The sequence below is a fragment of the Narcine bancroftii genome, chromosome 2 (assembly GCF_036971445.1).
Source record: "Narcine bancroftii isolate sNarBan1 chromosome 2, sNarBan1.hap1, whole genome shotgun sequence".
In the NCBI taxonomy this organism is placed as follows: domain Eukaryota; kingdom Metazoa; phylum Chordata; class Chondrichthyes; order Torpediniformes; family Narcinidae; genus Narcine; species Narcine bancroftii.
The window spans coordinates 15,818,828-15,834,526 of NC_091470.1; the positions used below are offsets into that span (position 1 = coordinate 15,818,828).

Here is a 15,699-nt window from a genome sequence, read left to right on the forward strand (position 1 = left end):
TATCTATAAAAGCTTTTGCAGTTGGTTTTTATGTTTGCCGCAAGCTTACTTTCGTAATTTATTTTTGCCCTCTTGATTAATCCCTTTGTCCTCCTTTGGTGCATCTTGAACTGTTCCCAGTCTTCAGATTTGGTACTTTTTTTGGCCAATTGATATGCTCTCTCTTTGGACCTAATGCTGTCTCTAATTTCCCTTGTTATCCACGGTTGAGTCACCTTTTTTGGTTTATTTTTATGCCAAACCGGTATAAACGATTTCTGCAATTCTTCCATTAGCTCTTTGAATGCTTTCCATTGTCTATCCACAGTCAACTCCCCCATAAACACCACCCAATCAATCTTACTCCACTCCCGTCTCATACCATCATAATTCCCTTTATTTAAATTCAGGACCTTAGTCTCGGTTTTAATTTCTTCACTCTCCATGTCGAGCGAGAATTCGATCATATTGTGATCGCTCCTACCCAAAGGGCCTCGTACCACAAGATTGCTGATTAGCCCCTTTTCATTACATAATACCCAGTCTAAAATGGCCTGTCCCGAGTTGGTTCTTCGACATATTGGTCAAGATAACCGTCCCGTAAACATTCAACGAATTCCTCCTCCTCAGTATTTTTACTAATTTGGCTAGTCCAATCTATATGTAAATTAAAGTCTCCCATGATGACAGCTGTTCCCTTATTGCACGCTTCTCTAATTTCTCTTTTTATGCCTTCCCTCACCTCTACATTACTATTTGGAGGCCTATATACCACCCCCACTAACGTTTTCCGCCCCTTGCTATTCCTCAGTTCTACCCATATAGATTCCACATCTTCCGAGTTAATATCCTTCCTGTTAATCGTGTCGGTCCCTTCTCACACCATCAAAGCTACCCCACCCCCTTTTCTTTCTTGCCGTTCCCTCCTAAATATTGTATACCCTGGGATGTTAAGTTCCCAGGCTTGCCCACCTTGCAGCCATGTTTCTGTAATCCCAATCAAATCGTATTTGTTTGTCTCAATTTCCACAGCCAATTCATCTACCTTGATCCGAATACTTCTTGTATTAAGATATAAAGCTTTCGGATTTGCTTTTTTCACAAGTCCGGGCAGCCCAATTTACACCAAATTAACACCTTTGGTACGTTTTGAGCAGTGGTAGAAAACCGGAGCCCCTGGGGAAAACTCACGCAGACATGGGGAGAATGTACAAACTCCTTACAGACAGTGCGGGATTTGAACCCCAGTCCTGATTGCTGGTGCTGTAAAGGCGTTGCACTAAACACTACACCAACCATGCCACCCCAAGAGCTTTAAAGAGCTTTGTACCTGCACCCCTGGGTTTGTCTCTTCTCCCTGCCAAAGCTATCTCAAAAACTTTTTTAGCCTTTGTTATCCCTTTTCACTTTGCTCCTGCTTTCCTTTTCTTGAGCCCCTCTACCTGTATCTGATATATGCCTCCTTTTACTTTCTGATCTAAGATGTCTTGATTGAGCAATGGCATTTCTTCATCTTTGTGGAGTTTTCCTGAGGAGAAATTGTGGTTATTCAAGTTGGAAGAATAAAGTGAAAAATGCAGCAAGATTAAAATGTCGTGGCACAAAGGCACCTGAGGATCCTAGTGAATGAAACGCAAAGCTCAGACAAGCGATTACGGTGAATGGAATGGTGGTCTTTATTACAAGGGTGCAGGATACAGATGGCTGTTTTGAAACCAGCTGAACTACTGTGTACAGTGGAGAAGGAAATCTCTAAAAAGTGACAACTTCTGAACTTTAATTAGTTGTTGTGTCCATGTGGAGAGAATGTGTATGGTATATCGACATGAAGCTGTTTGTAAATGAAGGCTAACAAGCAATTCCTCTCTTTCACCAACTCCCATGTACACAAATAATGCCTAATTTAGTATGATGTGAATAGTTTCTAGTCAAACATCTAGCTCTTTCCCTATTGTATTTGAGATTTGGCACCATCCATTTTAATTTCTATGACCAAAGAAACCTTCCCTTGTCATCTAATCTCCAAGAGTGAAATATGAAAGTCTGCAGATGCTTGGAGTAAAAATACACAGAAAAACTGGAGAAACTCAGCTGGTCTCATAGTGTCCATAGGAGGTAAAGATATACAACTAATATTTCGAGCCTGAGCCCTTCTTCAAGGTATGAGCACCTTGAAGGGCTCAGGCCTGAAATGGCGGTAATATATATTTACCTCCTTTGGACACTGTGAGACCAGCTGAGTTTCTCCAGTATTTCTGTGTGTTTCTACTCCTAATCTCCAAGCACTGGCAAATACAGTAAAACCACTGGTATCCGGCACCTGTGGGGATTGGTAGATGTTGGATAAGTGAATTTTCCGGTTTAAGATTGTACGTTGATCCAAAAACATAGGAATCACGAGGCTTCAAAATTTTGCACTTTTCACATAGTGGATCGACATCTGCATAAAAAAGAGATAATTTAAGTTTGGTCATGTACCACTTTAAATTGTAATAAACAATGCCTTGGACAAAATGAAGAGTCATCAATCAAACTAAGAATGGAATACCAATCCTCATCTGAGAATGTTATGTTGAGATCACGCTCCCAATCATTTTTAATCTTAGCCATTGAAGCTGATCTAAAATCTAATAAATCGTTATAAACATGCGATATCAATCCATTGTGAACAAATTGTAAGTCAAAAAATATATCAAGAATATTTGATTCTGTAATTTGAGGAAAATCATATAGTTTAGACTGAATAAAATGCCTAACTTGTAAATATCTAAAAAAATGTGTATTAGAGAGATTAAATTTAACTGAAATTAAATTAAACTGAAATTTAACTTCATTGATTCATATGTTTTGGGAGTGTCCCAAATTAGGAAGATTTTGGGAGAATATCTTTTAATCTTTATCAATGATTTTTAAGATTAAAATAGATCCATGCCCTTCAATTTGCTTGTTTGGTTTTCTCGTGAACCGGATCTACTTCTGTCTGCATCTCAAGAGAAAGTTTTAGCTTTTAGCATGTTGATAGCCAGAAGAGCAGTTTTAATGAAATGGAAAGATTCAAGATTCAATTTATTGTCATAATAATATAAGTGTCATAATTACATGAAATTTCTTTTTCCCTGTGGCAAAGCAGACAGATTCACCACCAGCAGGAATCGCCTAAGCATCTCTTATAGTCAGCGAGAGAGAGAAAAGCAAAAGAGATCCCCTCCCCACCCCGAGTCACCAAATGTCCATAGATTCGCCTCCAATGCATCCGCGGCCACACAGAGTCCAGTCCAGATCATTGACAATCCAAGCTCCAGATCTGAACCTCTGGCGTTATCAGGGACCCTCCATCGCCCTTGGCACCTCCTCACATCCCTGTTCCAATACCTGGTACCTCTCCAGCCAGTTTGAGCCAGGCTCCAGCAGTCCGCAGTCTGGTCTGAGTCTCCCGACAGAAGTCTCCAGCATCCCGTAGCTTCCACAGGTTCCTCACTTCGAGTCGTCAGCTGCCCTCCATGTTCCCTGGTCCCTCAGCCGCAGAACCCCATCACTGGTTCGCCGCCGTGGTCACTGTTCCCGTGGGTCGTCTCCTCCGCTTCTCCCTCTCAGACGGTGTGTGATCTTCCTATCCTTTGGTGACTAGTTCCAGTCTGATGCTTCCCTGGAGTCTGCAGTCCCTTGTGGCTACTGCCAATTAATGGGCACAGTCCTGCGGTCATGGGATTTCAACTAAAACCACTATTGGCTCCCTCAGCTGGCCATTCAAAGCCCTGGCGGAGCTGACAGCAGTCGACTGGGTGCCTGGAACCAGTGGTGCATCTCCGCTTCCTTGCTCTCTGCGGGTCTGCACCAGCAGCAGTGCTGCCGCTCTAGCGGCTCAGGTGTTTTGACAAGATGAACCCTCACCAACTCGGGCACAGAGGTTACACGATGTAATGACATATCTAAGTTTAGAGAAAATTAGATACAATATTAAAGATGGAACGTTTCAGTTTGAAATGATGTGGGGCTCGTTCATAGAATACTATCACAATTGGCGGTTTTAGGTAATTTGGAAGCTCCAGCAATGCTCTGTCTGTTCTCTGAGGGTTGCTTCTTGATCCATTTTTATATTTTCTTTTGGTCTATTAAGTAACCTTGATTAGAGCGAGGAGTTAGATAAGTATTAGTTTTAGGGTTTTTTTTCTTTTATCTGTTTTTTAGATAAGTTGATTGTATATGGTTTAATTATAATTGTCCTAGATCATAAAAATTAGATATTTTATCAAGGTTTGACGAGTGTTGGTGTAATGTAACTCAAGTGGTTTATATTCATAATTATTTTAACAAATAATGTCAAATTAACAATTATGGGTGAAATTTGTTGTATATGCTATGATATTTCTTTGTTGTATATAGGATTATTATGTTCAATAAAAATATTATAAAATCCACGTGTTGCGTGGATGGCGAACTAATGGCGAGGCGTGCCCATTTTTAAGTTCCGTATTTTTTACCTATTTATTTTCTGTTAATTTTTTTTTTGCCAGTTGCTTGAGGCTGCTGGTTGCTTCAATTCCAGATAACAGTGGTTTTACTGTGTTTGGAACTTAATGTTCCAGGTTGTGCTTTTAGAGAAAAATAAATATCATGGCAGAATATTACTTGCCTTATTGAGCTTGAAAGTGTGAAACAGTTATAAATCCAGTAAGGTGAAGTCTTGTGCCCTTTTCCTACAGGTGCACAGTTTGCATCAGTCACTAAGAGATCTCAGCAGTGATCAGTTACGGCTTGGAGAAGAAGTTGATCGGGAAATATCCAGGAGAAATAGGTATGAATTCTTGTCCAGAAATACCTCTTTTTGGCTTAGTTTATTGTATAACTTAAAATAACCTGTCCCCTTTTGTCCCTTTCTCTCTCCTTTTAATCTACTCAGGTCTGCTCACACACACTCTTCTTTCCAAATTTCCTCCCTGCCTCCATAGCCCTGTTTCTTTCCTGCCCCACACCCCCCCCCCCCATGTGGTTCCATCTGCCTACCACCAACACACTCAACCCATTGGGTCTACATTCCCTCTCTCTTTCCAACTGTCCACTCTCCCTCCCTTATGTGGTTCCAGTCATCACCTTTCTTTTCAGATTCCATAATCTGCAGCCCTTTGTTGTTTTCTCCAATCACCTCCCGGCCTATGTTACTTGCTCCAATCTTTGCTTTCCCCTCTTATAATTCTGGCATCTACCCTTTCCACTCTCAGTCCTGATACAGGATCTGAAACATTGATCACCCCTTTGCTTCAAGATGCTGCTTGACCCGCTGAATTCTTCCAGCAGCTTGTTTTATGCTCTAGGTTTCAGCATTTGTAATCTTGTGCAACTCTGATGAAAGATTGGGATCTCCCAAGACCGATGCGGCTCTTTTGGAACCAGTACTATGTAATGAGGAAGAATTAATGAATGGTCTTGTCCCCAGGATCCCTGGGGAAAAGAGATTGTATTTAAAAAGTTTTCTACAATAACTGAAACAAATTTTATTCAATCTAAAATCTTGTTTTATTTAAAGTCTGAGATAAGAATTGGCCATGGTTGAATGAGAAATGACATTAAAAGATTGCACTAGAATCAAGTGGGCTAACATTGAAAAAATTAAGACATATTATATCCCCAATTAAGAAATAAAATCTGACCCAAAGGGGAATGAATACTCATATTATTCGAGTCGGCATAAAACATACTCAAGGATTGATATGTTTTTGTTGTTGGCCCATATTCAGTTAGGAAAACTGAATATAAAGCTAGACTACTATCTGATCATTCACCTCTGTTATTAGCAATAGAACTGGAGGACATCCCACCAAGAACATATAGATGGAGTTTAAACTCCATGCTACTTAAAAGACAGGAATTTAGAGAATTTACTGAACACCAAATTAAAATGTACTTTGAAATAAATATGGAATCAGTGAAAGATAAATTTATATTATGGGATGCAATGAAAGCCTTCATTAGAGGGCAGATAATAAATTATGTAACTAAGATGAAAAAGGACTACAATCGGAATAGAACAGTTGAAAAGGCAGATAGTAAGTACAGAAAAAGAACTAGCAACAAGGAAAGATATAACAAAAAGAAGAGAATTGGCGGACATAAAAAAAAACAAAACATTACAAATGTATAAGGTGGAGAAGAACATAATGAAAATAAAGCAAAAGTATTATGAGCTAGGAGAAAAAACACACAAAATATTAGCCTGGTAACTTAAAACAGAACAAGCTAAAAGAACTGTATTGGCATCAAGTTAAAAAGGACAAATTAATTACATATAATCCAATGAGATTAATGAGAACTTTAAGGAATTTTATGAACAATTATACCAAACTGAGAACGAGGGGAAAGAAGACAAAATAGAAGCGTTTGTAGCTAAAATTGAACTGCCGAAATTGCAAGAAGAGGAGCAAAACAAGCTGATAAAACCATTTGAAATAGAGGAAATACAGGATATATTAAAAAAGCTGCCGAACAATAAAACACCTGGAGAGGATGGATTCCAATAGAATTCTATAAAACGTTTAAAGAGTTATTAATTCCTCCTCTCCTGGAAGTAATGAACCAGATAGAAGAAACACAAAACTTGGCAGATTCTGTAAGACAGCAATAATTACAATAATACCAAAGATGGGGAAGGATCCACTAACAACAGCATCATATAGACCAACATCTCTACTCAATTCAGATTATAAGATAATACCAAAATTATTAGCAAACAGATTTGCCGATTGTGTACCAAAAATAGTAAAACAAGATCAAACTGGATTTATTAAGAAAAGACAGACAGCAGTTAATGTCTGTAAATTTATTAATCTAATTCATGCAGTTCAAGGAAATAAGGCAACAGTGGCTGATGCTTTAGACGCAGAAAAAGCCTTTGACAGAGTAGAATGGAATTATTTATTCAAAGTATTACAGAAATTCAACCTACCAGAAAAATATATTAATTGGATTAAAGCATTATATAATGGACCATTGGCGAAGGTGACAGTAAATGGATATGGTTCGAACCAATTTAAATTAAGTAGGTAAACTAGGCAGGGATGTCCACTATCTCCCTCACTGTTCGCTTTATCAATAGAACCATTGGCAGAACTGATAAGAACAGAAAATTAAATAAAAGGGATAAAAATAAAGAAGGAGTATAAAATCAGTTTATTTGCAAATGACATCATAGTATACTTAACAGAACCAGAAATATCAACAAAAGAATTACATAAGAAATTGAAGGAGTATGGAGAAATATTCAGGGTACAAGATCAACGCAAATAAAAGCGAAGTGATGCCAATGAGTAATGCGGATTATACAGAATTTTAAAAAGAATCACCATTTAAATGGCAAACACAAGCAATCCGATACCTAGGTATTAGGTTAGATAATAGCTTAAGCCACCTGTACAAATTAAATTATCAGCCACTAATAAAGAAATTACAGGAAGACTTAGAACATTGGAAGGAATTACCACTAACGTTGATAGGGAGGGTAAATTGCATTAAAATGAATGTCTTCCCAAGGATACAATACTTATTTCAATCGTTACCAATTCCCTTAACAGAGAAATTCATCAATGAACTAAAGAGAATAATAAGGAAATTCTTGTGGAAAGTGGGGGGAAACCGAGCAGCATATTAGATAAATTAACAGAGAGGTACAACCAAGGTGGTTTGCAGTTACAAAAATTTAAAAATTATTATAGAGCAGCACAATTAAGGTATCTATCAGATTTTTACCAGACAAGGGACAAACCAGATTGGACTAAGATAGAACTAAATAAAATAGGGGAGAAGGTACCGGAACATATACTTTATAAGTGGAATGAAAAGCTGGTACAATATAAAAGCTCACCAGTACTGCATCATTTACTCAATATATGGAAGACTCACTTAAAATGGAAAAAAACAAATTACCAAATACCAAAATTACTATTGATGCAAAATCCGCTCATCCCTTTTACAATAGATAACCTTTCCTTTTGAGAATGGGAGAGAAAAGGAATTAAAAGAATAGCAAATTGTTTTATGGAAAATAATTTATTAACATTTGAACAGTTGAAGTACAAATATGGAATAGCTCATGGTACAATGTTTGCATATCATCAACTGAAATCTTATTTAAAGGATAAATTGGGAAACAGACTGAGATTACCAGAAGGAAGCAGCTTTGAATATGTGATTACAGAAACAATGATAATAAAAAGATTAATAATGAACATGTACATTAAGCTGCAAGATAAGGAAAATGATGAAATAAGTTATAAACCCAAACAAAAGTGGGAAAAGGATTTAAACATAAAGATGAAAAATGAAACATGGGAAAAGTGATGTTCTGGAACTATGAAGAATATAATAAACACAAGGTTACGCATGATACAGTATAATTGGTTACACAGGTTGTATATCACACCCCAAAAGTTAAAAAAATGGGATCCAACATTATCAGACAGATGTTTTCGCTGTAAGAAGGAAATGGGAACAACAGTACGCGCAATTTGGGCAAGTGAGAAAGTGAAAAAGTTTTGGGAAGATCTAAATCAGATATTAAATAAAATCACAAAAAGCAACAAACCAAAAAATCCAGAGATCTGAGTAATATAAGAAGTAAGGAATTAGGCCTTAAACTGGATGAAGCACAAAAGATATTTATTATGATAGCCTTAGCTGTAGCAAAAAAAATGTATAATGTCAACTTGGAAATCAAAAGAGAGCCTGAGAGTACAGCAGTGGTACATGGAAATGAATAAATGTATTCCATTGGGAAAAAATAGCATATAATTAAAAAAATAAAGTCACATAATTTGAACAAATTTGGGAACCATGCATGTTACATAACAGAGAGGGCTTGCCTCGGACCTCCACCCCCTAAAATGATAAGAAGACAAAATAACTTGATCCAGTGTGTAAAAGTAGATGACATAATTTTCTTGTTTATTTTCATTGTGTGATGACATTGTTTAATGGTTTTATTGTATTGTATATGTTGAACGTTTAGGGGGTGAGAAGTGGGGAGGGTAGGTCGGGGGAAAAAAGGGGAGAAACTGCCACTGTGTATATTTAAGAGGGAAATGTTTGTATGTATTTTGATTGATATGGTTCACAGTGTGAAAAATAAAAAAATAAAATCTGAAACGGAAAAATGGTCCTGCTATATGGCTACAAAAAAAGTTAAGGATAGTATGAGATCACAGGAAAAGACTTGTAATTTGTCAAAATAGTACACTTGAGAAAAGAAAAATCTCAGAATTTAGCAAATAATATCAAGAAACAACCCAAGAAAAGGGACAGTAGAAAATGAGTTTATCTGATCAATATGTAATAAGGAAAATATTGACTCAAGTTAAAGTGAGTTCCTGAAAGGGTGAAATAGCACAAACTGGATTAGAAACTTGTCTTTGTGAAAGGAGACATGGCCAACCTCCTGAATCTACCTTTATAGATAGACCCCAACTTATGATATCCCAACATACAAGATCTCAAAGTTGCAATTGTCCAGGTGTTTTTCTGGTGAAATTTGGCATTTTTAAGCAAAATTGTGCAATTTCTTTGGGCAAATAGCACATTTTACTGCCAAACCTCACATTATTTTGTGTGATTTCAACTTACACCGCGAGCCCCAGAACGGAACCCCATCGTAAGTAGTGGCCTACCTGTAGTGGAAAGCAACAGGTCTAGAGTGAAGAAGGATCTTAAAGAAATTGGCATTCGTAAATAGCAAAAAAAGATGCTGGAGGAATGAATGGGATTGAACACAAATAAATTCTTAGAAGTTGGTAAATGTTACACCAATATTTAAGAAAGGCGATGGTCCTCCATTCTCCAGAATGGAGGACCATCGCCTTCCCAAGATCGTGTTATATGGCGAGCTCTCCACTGGCCACCGTGACAGAGGTGCACCAAAGAAGAGGTACAAGGACTGCCTAAAGAAATCTCTTGGTTCCTGTCACATTGACCACCGCCAGTGGCCTGATATCACCTCAAACTGTGCATCTTGGCGCCTCACAGTTCGGCGGACAGCAACCTCCTTTGAAGAAGACCGCAGAGCCCACCTCACTGACAAAAGGCAAAGGAGGAAAAACCCAACACCCAACCCCAACCAACCAATTTTCCCTTGCAACCGCTGCAATCGTGTCTGCCTGCCCCGCATCGGACTTGTCAGCCACAAACGAGCCTGCAGCTGACGTGGACATTTACCCCCTCCATAAATCTTCGTCCGCGAAGCCAAGCCAAAGAAATTTAAGAAAGCAGTTGAGAGGAACTGGGGGTTTGCAGTACAGTTGGCTTTACACCTGTATTAGTCAAAATGCTCAAATCTGTTAGGAAAGAAATGGAATTGGCATTTAGAAAATTATAATATTGGTCTGCCAATGCTTATTTTGACAGATAAATCCTTTTTGACCTGTTTATTTGTAACTAGCAGAATTGATGAGAAACAAATAAATGTGGTGTATTTGGGGTTTCTGAAAACCTTTATGGTTTAAGTACAATTTGAGAACATGATATTGAGGGTTATTTGGTGAGGAATAAATGGGGGATGTTGGTGTGGCAAGGTGTGACGATTGTTGCAGGAATCAGTGTTCCCAATCTCTCATTTGTTTCCACCGACAGGACTGATAAGGAAACCAGGAGCGCAATCGACTCATTGTCAGAGAGAGTGCGAGAAGTGTCCCGAGTCGAAACTGTGAGTGTTGATTCAGTGATGTGCTTTCAACCCAATGCCAAAGATTGATGTGGCATGCAATTGAAAAATATTGTACTGTACAATTAGTTTTGGATTTATTTAACTAAAATTAGTCATTAATCTTTTTATCTTTGTTATTATTTAAATATTTAATTTCTTGTGTTTATTTTAAGAAATTAAAGCATTGCATGGGAATAATGCACAGATGGCTTATGGTGTGTCCTTCTACGAGGCAAAACAAGACAGACTGGGAATCTTGGACTGTTTAAATTGGAGGGTGCAGTTAGCTAGATTTTTATGCTTCAATTTCTACTTGTCCTCAGTGGGGAAAATTAATCCTTTGATTTCTGCTCTTAAATATTCTATATGCAGATAGGAATCCAAATGGAGCTCCATTCACTATTAGACAAATGAAGGTCCTTTAAAACTATTAATATCCCATTGTGTGTATTGGATATTGACTCTTTTTTTAAAATTTTTTATTTTTCACACCATAAATCACAATAGCCATGATATACACTTTTTCTTTTCCACACATTTACAGTGACTTTTTCTCCCTCCCCCCTCCCTCCTCCCAAGCCACCCCCCCACCCCCCCCTCTCATCCATTTTAGGTATACAATCTAGGTTGCATTAATTCAGTTAGACAATGTTGTCATTCAACAGAAATACACCAGAAATTCTACTGAGTCCATTCTTTTCTTTTCTTCTCCTTCCATCAACTTAGGTAATGTTTGTTCCCGGTAGGTTTTCGCTATTGTATTTAATGTAAGGCTCCCATACTTGTTCGAATATTTCAATATTATTTCTTAAACTATATGTTATTTTTTCTAATGGAATACATTTATTCATTTCTATATACCATTGTTGTATTTTCAAATTATCTTCCAATTTCCAGGTTGACATAATACATTTTTTTGCTACGGCTAGGGCTATCTTGACAAATCTTTTTTGTGCATCTTCCAAGTCAATTCCAAATTCTTTATTTTTTATGTTACTTAGGAGAAAGATCTCTGGATTCTTTGGTATATTGTTTTCTGTTATTTTATTTAATATCTGATTGAGATCATCCCAAAATTTTTCTACTCTCTCACATGTCCAGATTGCATGAATTGTTGTTCCCCTTTCTTTTTTACATCGAAAACATCTATCAGATACTGTTGGGTCCCATTTATTTAACTTTTGCGGTGTAATGTTTAGTCTGTGTAACCAATTATATTGTATCATACGCAGCCTCGTATTTATTGTATTTCTCATCGTTCCAGAGCATAACTTCTCCCATGTTTCCTTTTTTATCTTTATATTTAAATCTTGTTCCCATTTTTGTTTAGTTTTACCATTTGTTTCCTCATTCTCCTTTTCTTGCAGTTTAATATACATATTTTTTATAAATCTTTTGATTAACATTGTATCTGTAATCACATATTCAAGGTTACTTCCCTCTGGTAAACTCAAGTTGTTTCCTAATTTATCTTTCAAGTAGGATCTCAGTTGGTAATATGCCAGCGCTGTATCTCCAGTTATATTGTACTTATCTCTCATTTGTTCAAAGGATAAGAATCTACTTCCTGAAAAACAATTTTCTATTCTTTTAATCCCTTTTTTTTCCCATTTTCTAAAGGCAAGGTTGTCTATTGTAAAAGGGAGTAGCTTATTTTGCGTCAATATTAGTTTTGGTATTTGGTAATTTATTTTATTTCTTTCTACATGAATCTTCTTCCATATATTGAGGAGATGGTGTAATACTGGAGAAGTTCTATGTTGTACCAATTTTTCGTCCCATTTATATAATATGTGTTCAGGTATCTTTTCCCCTATTTTATCTAATTCTAGTCTCGTCCAGTCTGGTTTTTCCCTTGTTTGATAAAAATCTGATAGGTACCTTAATTGTGCGGCTCTATAATAATTTTTGAAGTTTGGCAATTGTAAGCCTCCTTGTTTATACCATTCTGTTAATTTATCTAGTGCTATCCTCGGTTTCCCCCCTCTCCATAAAAATCTCCTTATTATTTTCTTTAACTCTTTGAAGAATTTTTCTGTCAGTTGTATTGGCAATGCCTGAAATAAGTATAGTATCCTTGGAAAAATGTTCATTTTAATACAGTTTATCCTTCCTATCAGTGTGAGTGGTAGCTCTTTCCAATGCTCTAAATCGTCCTGTAATTTTTTCATTAGTGGATTGTAATTGAGTTTAAAAATTGGCCTAGATTTTTGTTTATTTGCACACCTAGGTATCTTATTGCCTGCGTTTGCCATCTGAATGGGGATTCCTCCTTAAATTTTGAGAAATCCGCGTTATTCATAGGCATTGCTTCACTTTTATTTACGTTTATCTTGTATCCCGACACTTCTCCATATTCCTTCAATTTCTTATATAGTTCTTTTATTGATAGTTCTGGTTCTGTTAAGTACACTATCACATCATCCGCAAACAGACTGATTTTATATTCCCTGTCTTTTATTTTTATTCCTTTTATATTATTATCTCTTCTTATCGATTCTGCTAGTGGTTCTATAGCTAGCGCAAACAATAATGGTGATAGTGGGCATCCCTGCCGCGTTGACCTGCTTAAGTTAAATTGCTTTGATACATGTCCATTTACTGTCACTTTCGCTAACGGTCCCTTATATAATGCTTTAATCCAATTAATATACTTCTCCGGTAAACTGAATTTTTGCAATACTTTGAACAAGTAATTCCATTCTACTCTGTCGAAGGCCTTCTCTGCGTCTAAAGCAACTGCTACTGCCGGTGCTTTATTTCCTTCTACTGCATGAATTAAGTTAATAAATTTACAAATATTGTCTGTTGTGCGTCTTTTTTTGATAAATCCAGTTTGGTCTAAATTTACCATTTTCGGTACCTGTTCTGCTAATCTGTTCGCTAATAGTTTAGCTATTATCTTATAATCTGTGTTTAGCAGAGATATTGGTCTATATGACGCTGGTGAGAGTGGATCTTTCCCTTGTTTTAGTATCACTGTAATTATTGCTGTTTTACATGAATCTGGTAAGTTTTGTGTCTCATCAATCTGGTTGATTACATCCAGGAGGGGCGGTATTATTAGGTCTTTAAATGTTTTGTAGAATTCTATTGGGAGTCCATCCTCTCCTGGTGTCTTATTATTTGGTAAATTTTTTATTATCTCTTGTATTTCTACTGTTCCAAATGGTTCTGTTAATTTATTTTGTTCCTCTATTTGTAGTTTTGGTAGTTCAATTTTAGTCAAAAATTCTTCTATTTTCCCTTCTTTCCCTTCGTTTTCGGTTCGGTATAATTGTTCATAGAATTCTCTGAAGTTTTCCTTAATTTCTTTTGGATTATATGTAATTTGTTTGTCTTTTTTCCTTGTTGCCAATACCATTTTCTTAGTTTGCTCTGTCTTAAGCTGCCATGCTAAGATTTTGTGTGTTTTTTCACCTAGTTCATAATATTTCTGTTTTGTCTTCATTATATTCTTCTCCACCTTATATGTTTGTAATGTTTCATATTTTATTTTTTTATCCGCCAATTCTCTTCTTTTGGTTGTATCTTCCTTTATTGCTAATTTTTTTTCTATGTTTATTATTTCCCTTTCCAACTGCTCTGTTTCCTGGTTATAGTCCTTCTTCATCTTGGTTGCATAACTTATTATTTGCCCTCTAATGAATGCTTTCATTGCGTCCCATAGTATAAACTTATCTTCCACTGATTCCGTATTTACTTCAAAGTACATTTTTAATTGTTTTTCAATAAATTCTCTAAAATCCTGTCTTTTAAGTAGCATGGGGTTTAATCTCCATCTATACATTCTTGGAGGGATGTCGTCTAGCTCTATTGCCAATAACAGGGGTGAGTGGTCCGATAATAGTCTAGCTTTATATTCCGTTTTCCTAACTCTCCCTTGAATGTGGGCTGATAACAGGAATAGGTCTATCCTTGAGTATGTTTTATGTCTAGTCGAGTAGTATGAGTATTCCTTTTCTTTTGGGTTTTGTTTCCTCCATATGTCCACAAGTTTCATTTCTTGCATTGATTTAATTATAAATTTGGTTACTTTGTTCTTCCTGTTAATTTTTTTCCCCGTTTTATCCATATTTGGATCCAAATTCAGATTGAAATCCCCTCCTATTAGTATGTTCCCTTGCGTATTAGCTACCTTCAAAAAGATATCTTGCATAAACTTTTGATCTTCTTCGTTAGGTGAATATATATTAAGTAGATTCCAAAGCTCTGAATATATCTGACATTTTATCATTACATATCTCCCTGCTGGATCTATTATTTCCTCTTCTATTTTAAATGGCACATTTTTGCTAATTAATATAGCCACTCCTCTTGCTTTTGAATTATACGATGCTGCTGTTACATGTCCTACCCAATCTCTCTTTAATTTCTTGTGCTCCAATTCAGTTAAGTGTGTTTCTTGGACAAATGCTATATCTATTTTTTCCTTTTTCAGTAAATTTAGTAGTTTCTTCCTTTTAATTTGGTTATGTATTCCATTAATATTTAGAGTCATATAGTTCAGCGTAGCCATTTTATATTTTGTTTATCTTCTCTTTCCGTTTTTCCATCATTACCTTTCCTCCTTTTCCATTTCTGTTTTCTTATTTTCAACTCTTTACCAGACAACATTCCTACAACATCCAACATTTTCCTTATTCTCCTATTTCTATCTTCTTTATCCCCAATCTCCCCTTCCCCTCCTGAGTTGCCCTTTATCCCTTGTCGGACAACCACATCTCCCCTCTCCATTTGGATTTGCGAATCCACTCGCAAGCGTCAACTGATTTTGCAGTGACCGCTCTTTTCCCCCACCCAGCCCCCCCCCAGAAAAGATTTCGCTTTTTATATGTCACAAAGGTCACTCTTTTAATTCCCTCCTTATTCTCTCTATTCCATTACCTTCTCTTATTAATTCTTGTCTATACTCTCTATGTTTTCCTCTAATTACAGATACTTTCACATATGCCCATTGTCTCTATTCACTCTTATACCTCTTTACCCGCATACATATCAATCGTGGTCATTTTTACCCTCCTTACCCTTCTTCA

At 36.6% G+C, this 15,699-nt stretch overlaps 1 protein-coding gene across 7 annotated transcripts in view; it reads left to right on the plus strand.

The window, feature by feature from the left end:
• The window catches only part of LOC138753231 (centrosomal protein of 128 kDa), a 539,432-nt gene that overhangs the window by 36,667 nt on the left and 487,066 nt on the right, over positions 1 to 15,699 (plus strand). For all 7 annotated transcript variants that reach the window (XR_011351051.1, XM_069915965.1, XM_069915964.1 and 4 more), the window contains 2 exons: positions 4,683 to 4,774; positions 10,591 to 10,663. Coding sequence is in view for 6 of the 7 variants with exons in the window: in XM_069915965.1 (XP_069772066.1) it covers positions 4,683 to 4,774; positions 10,591 to 10,663 (165 nt within the window). In the remaining variant the exon portion in view is untranslated. The remainder of the gene's footprint in view (positions 1 to 4,682; positions 4,775 to 10,590; positions 10,664 to 15,699) is intronic.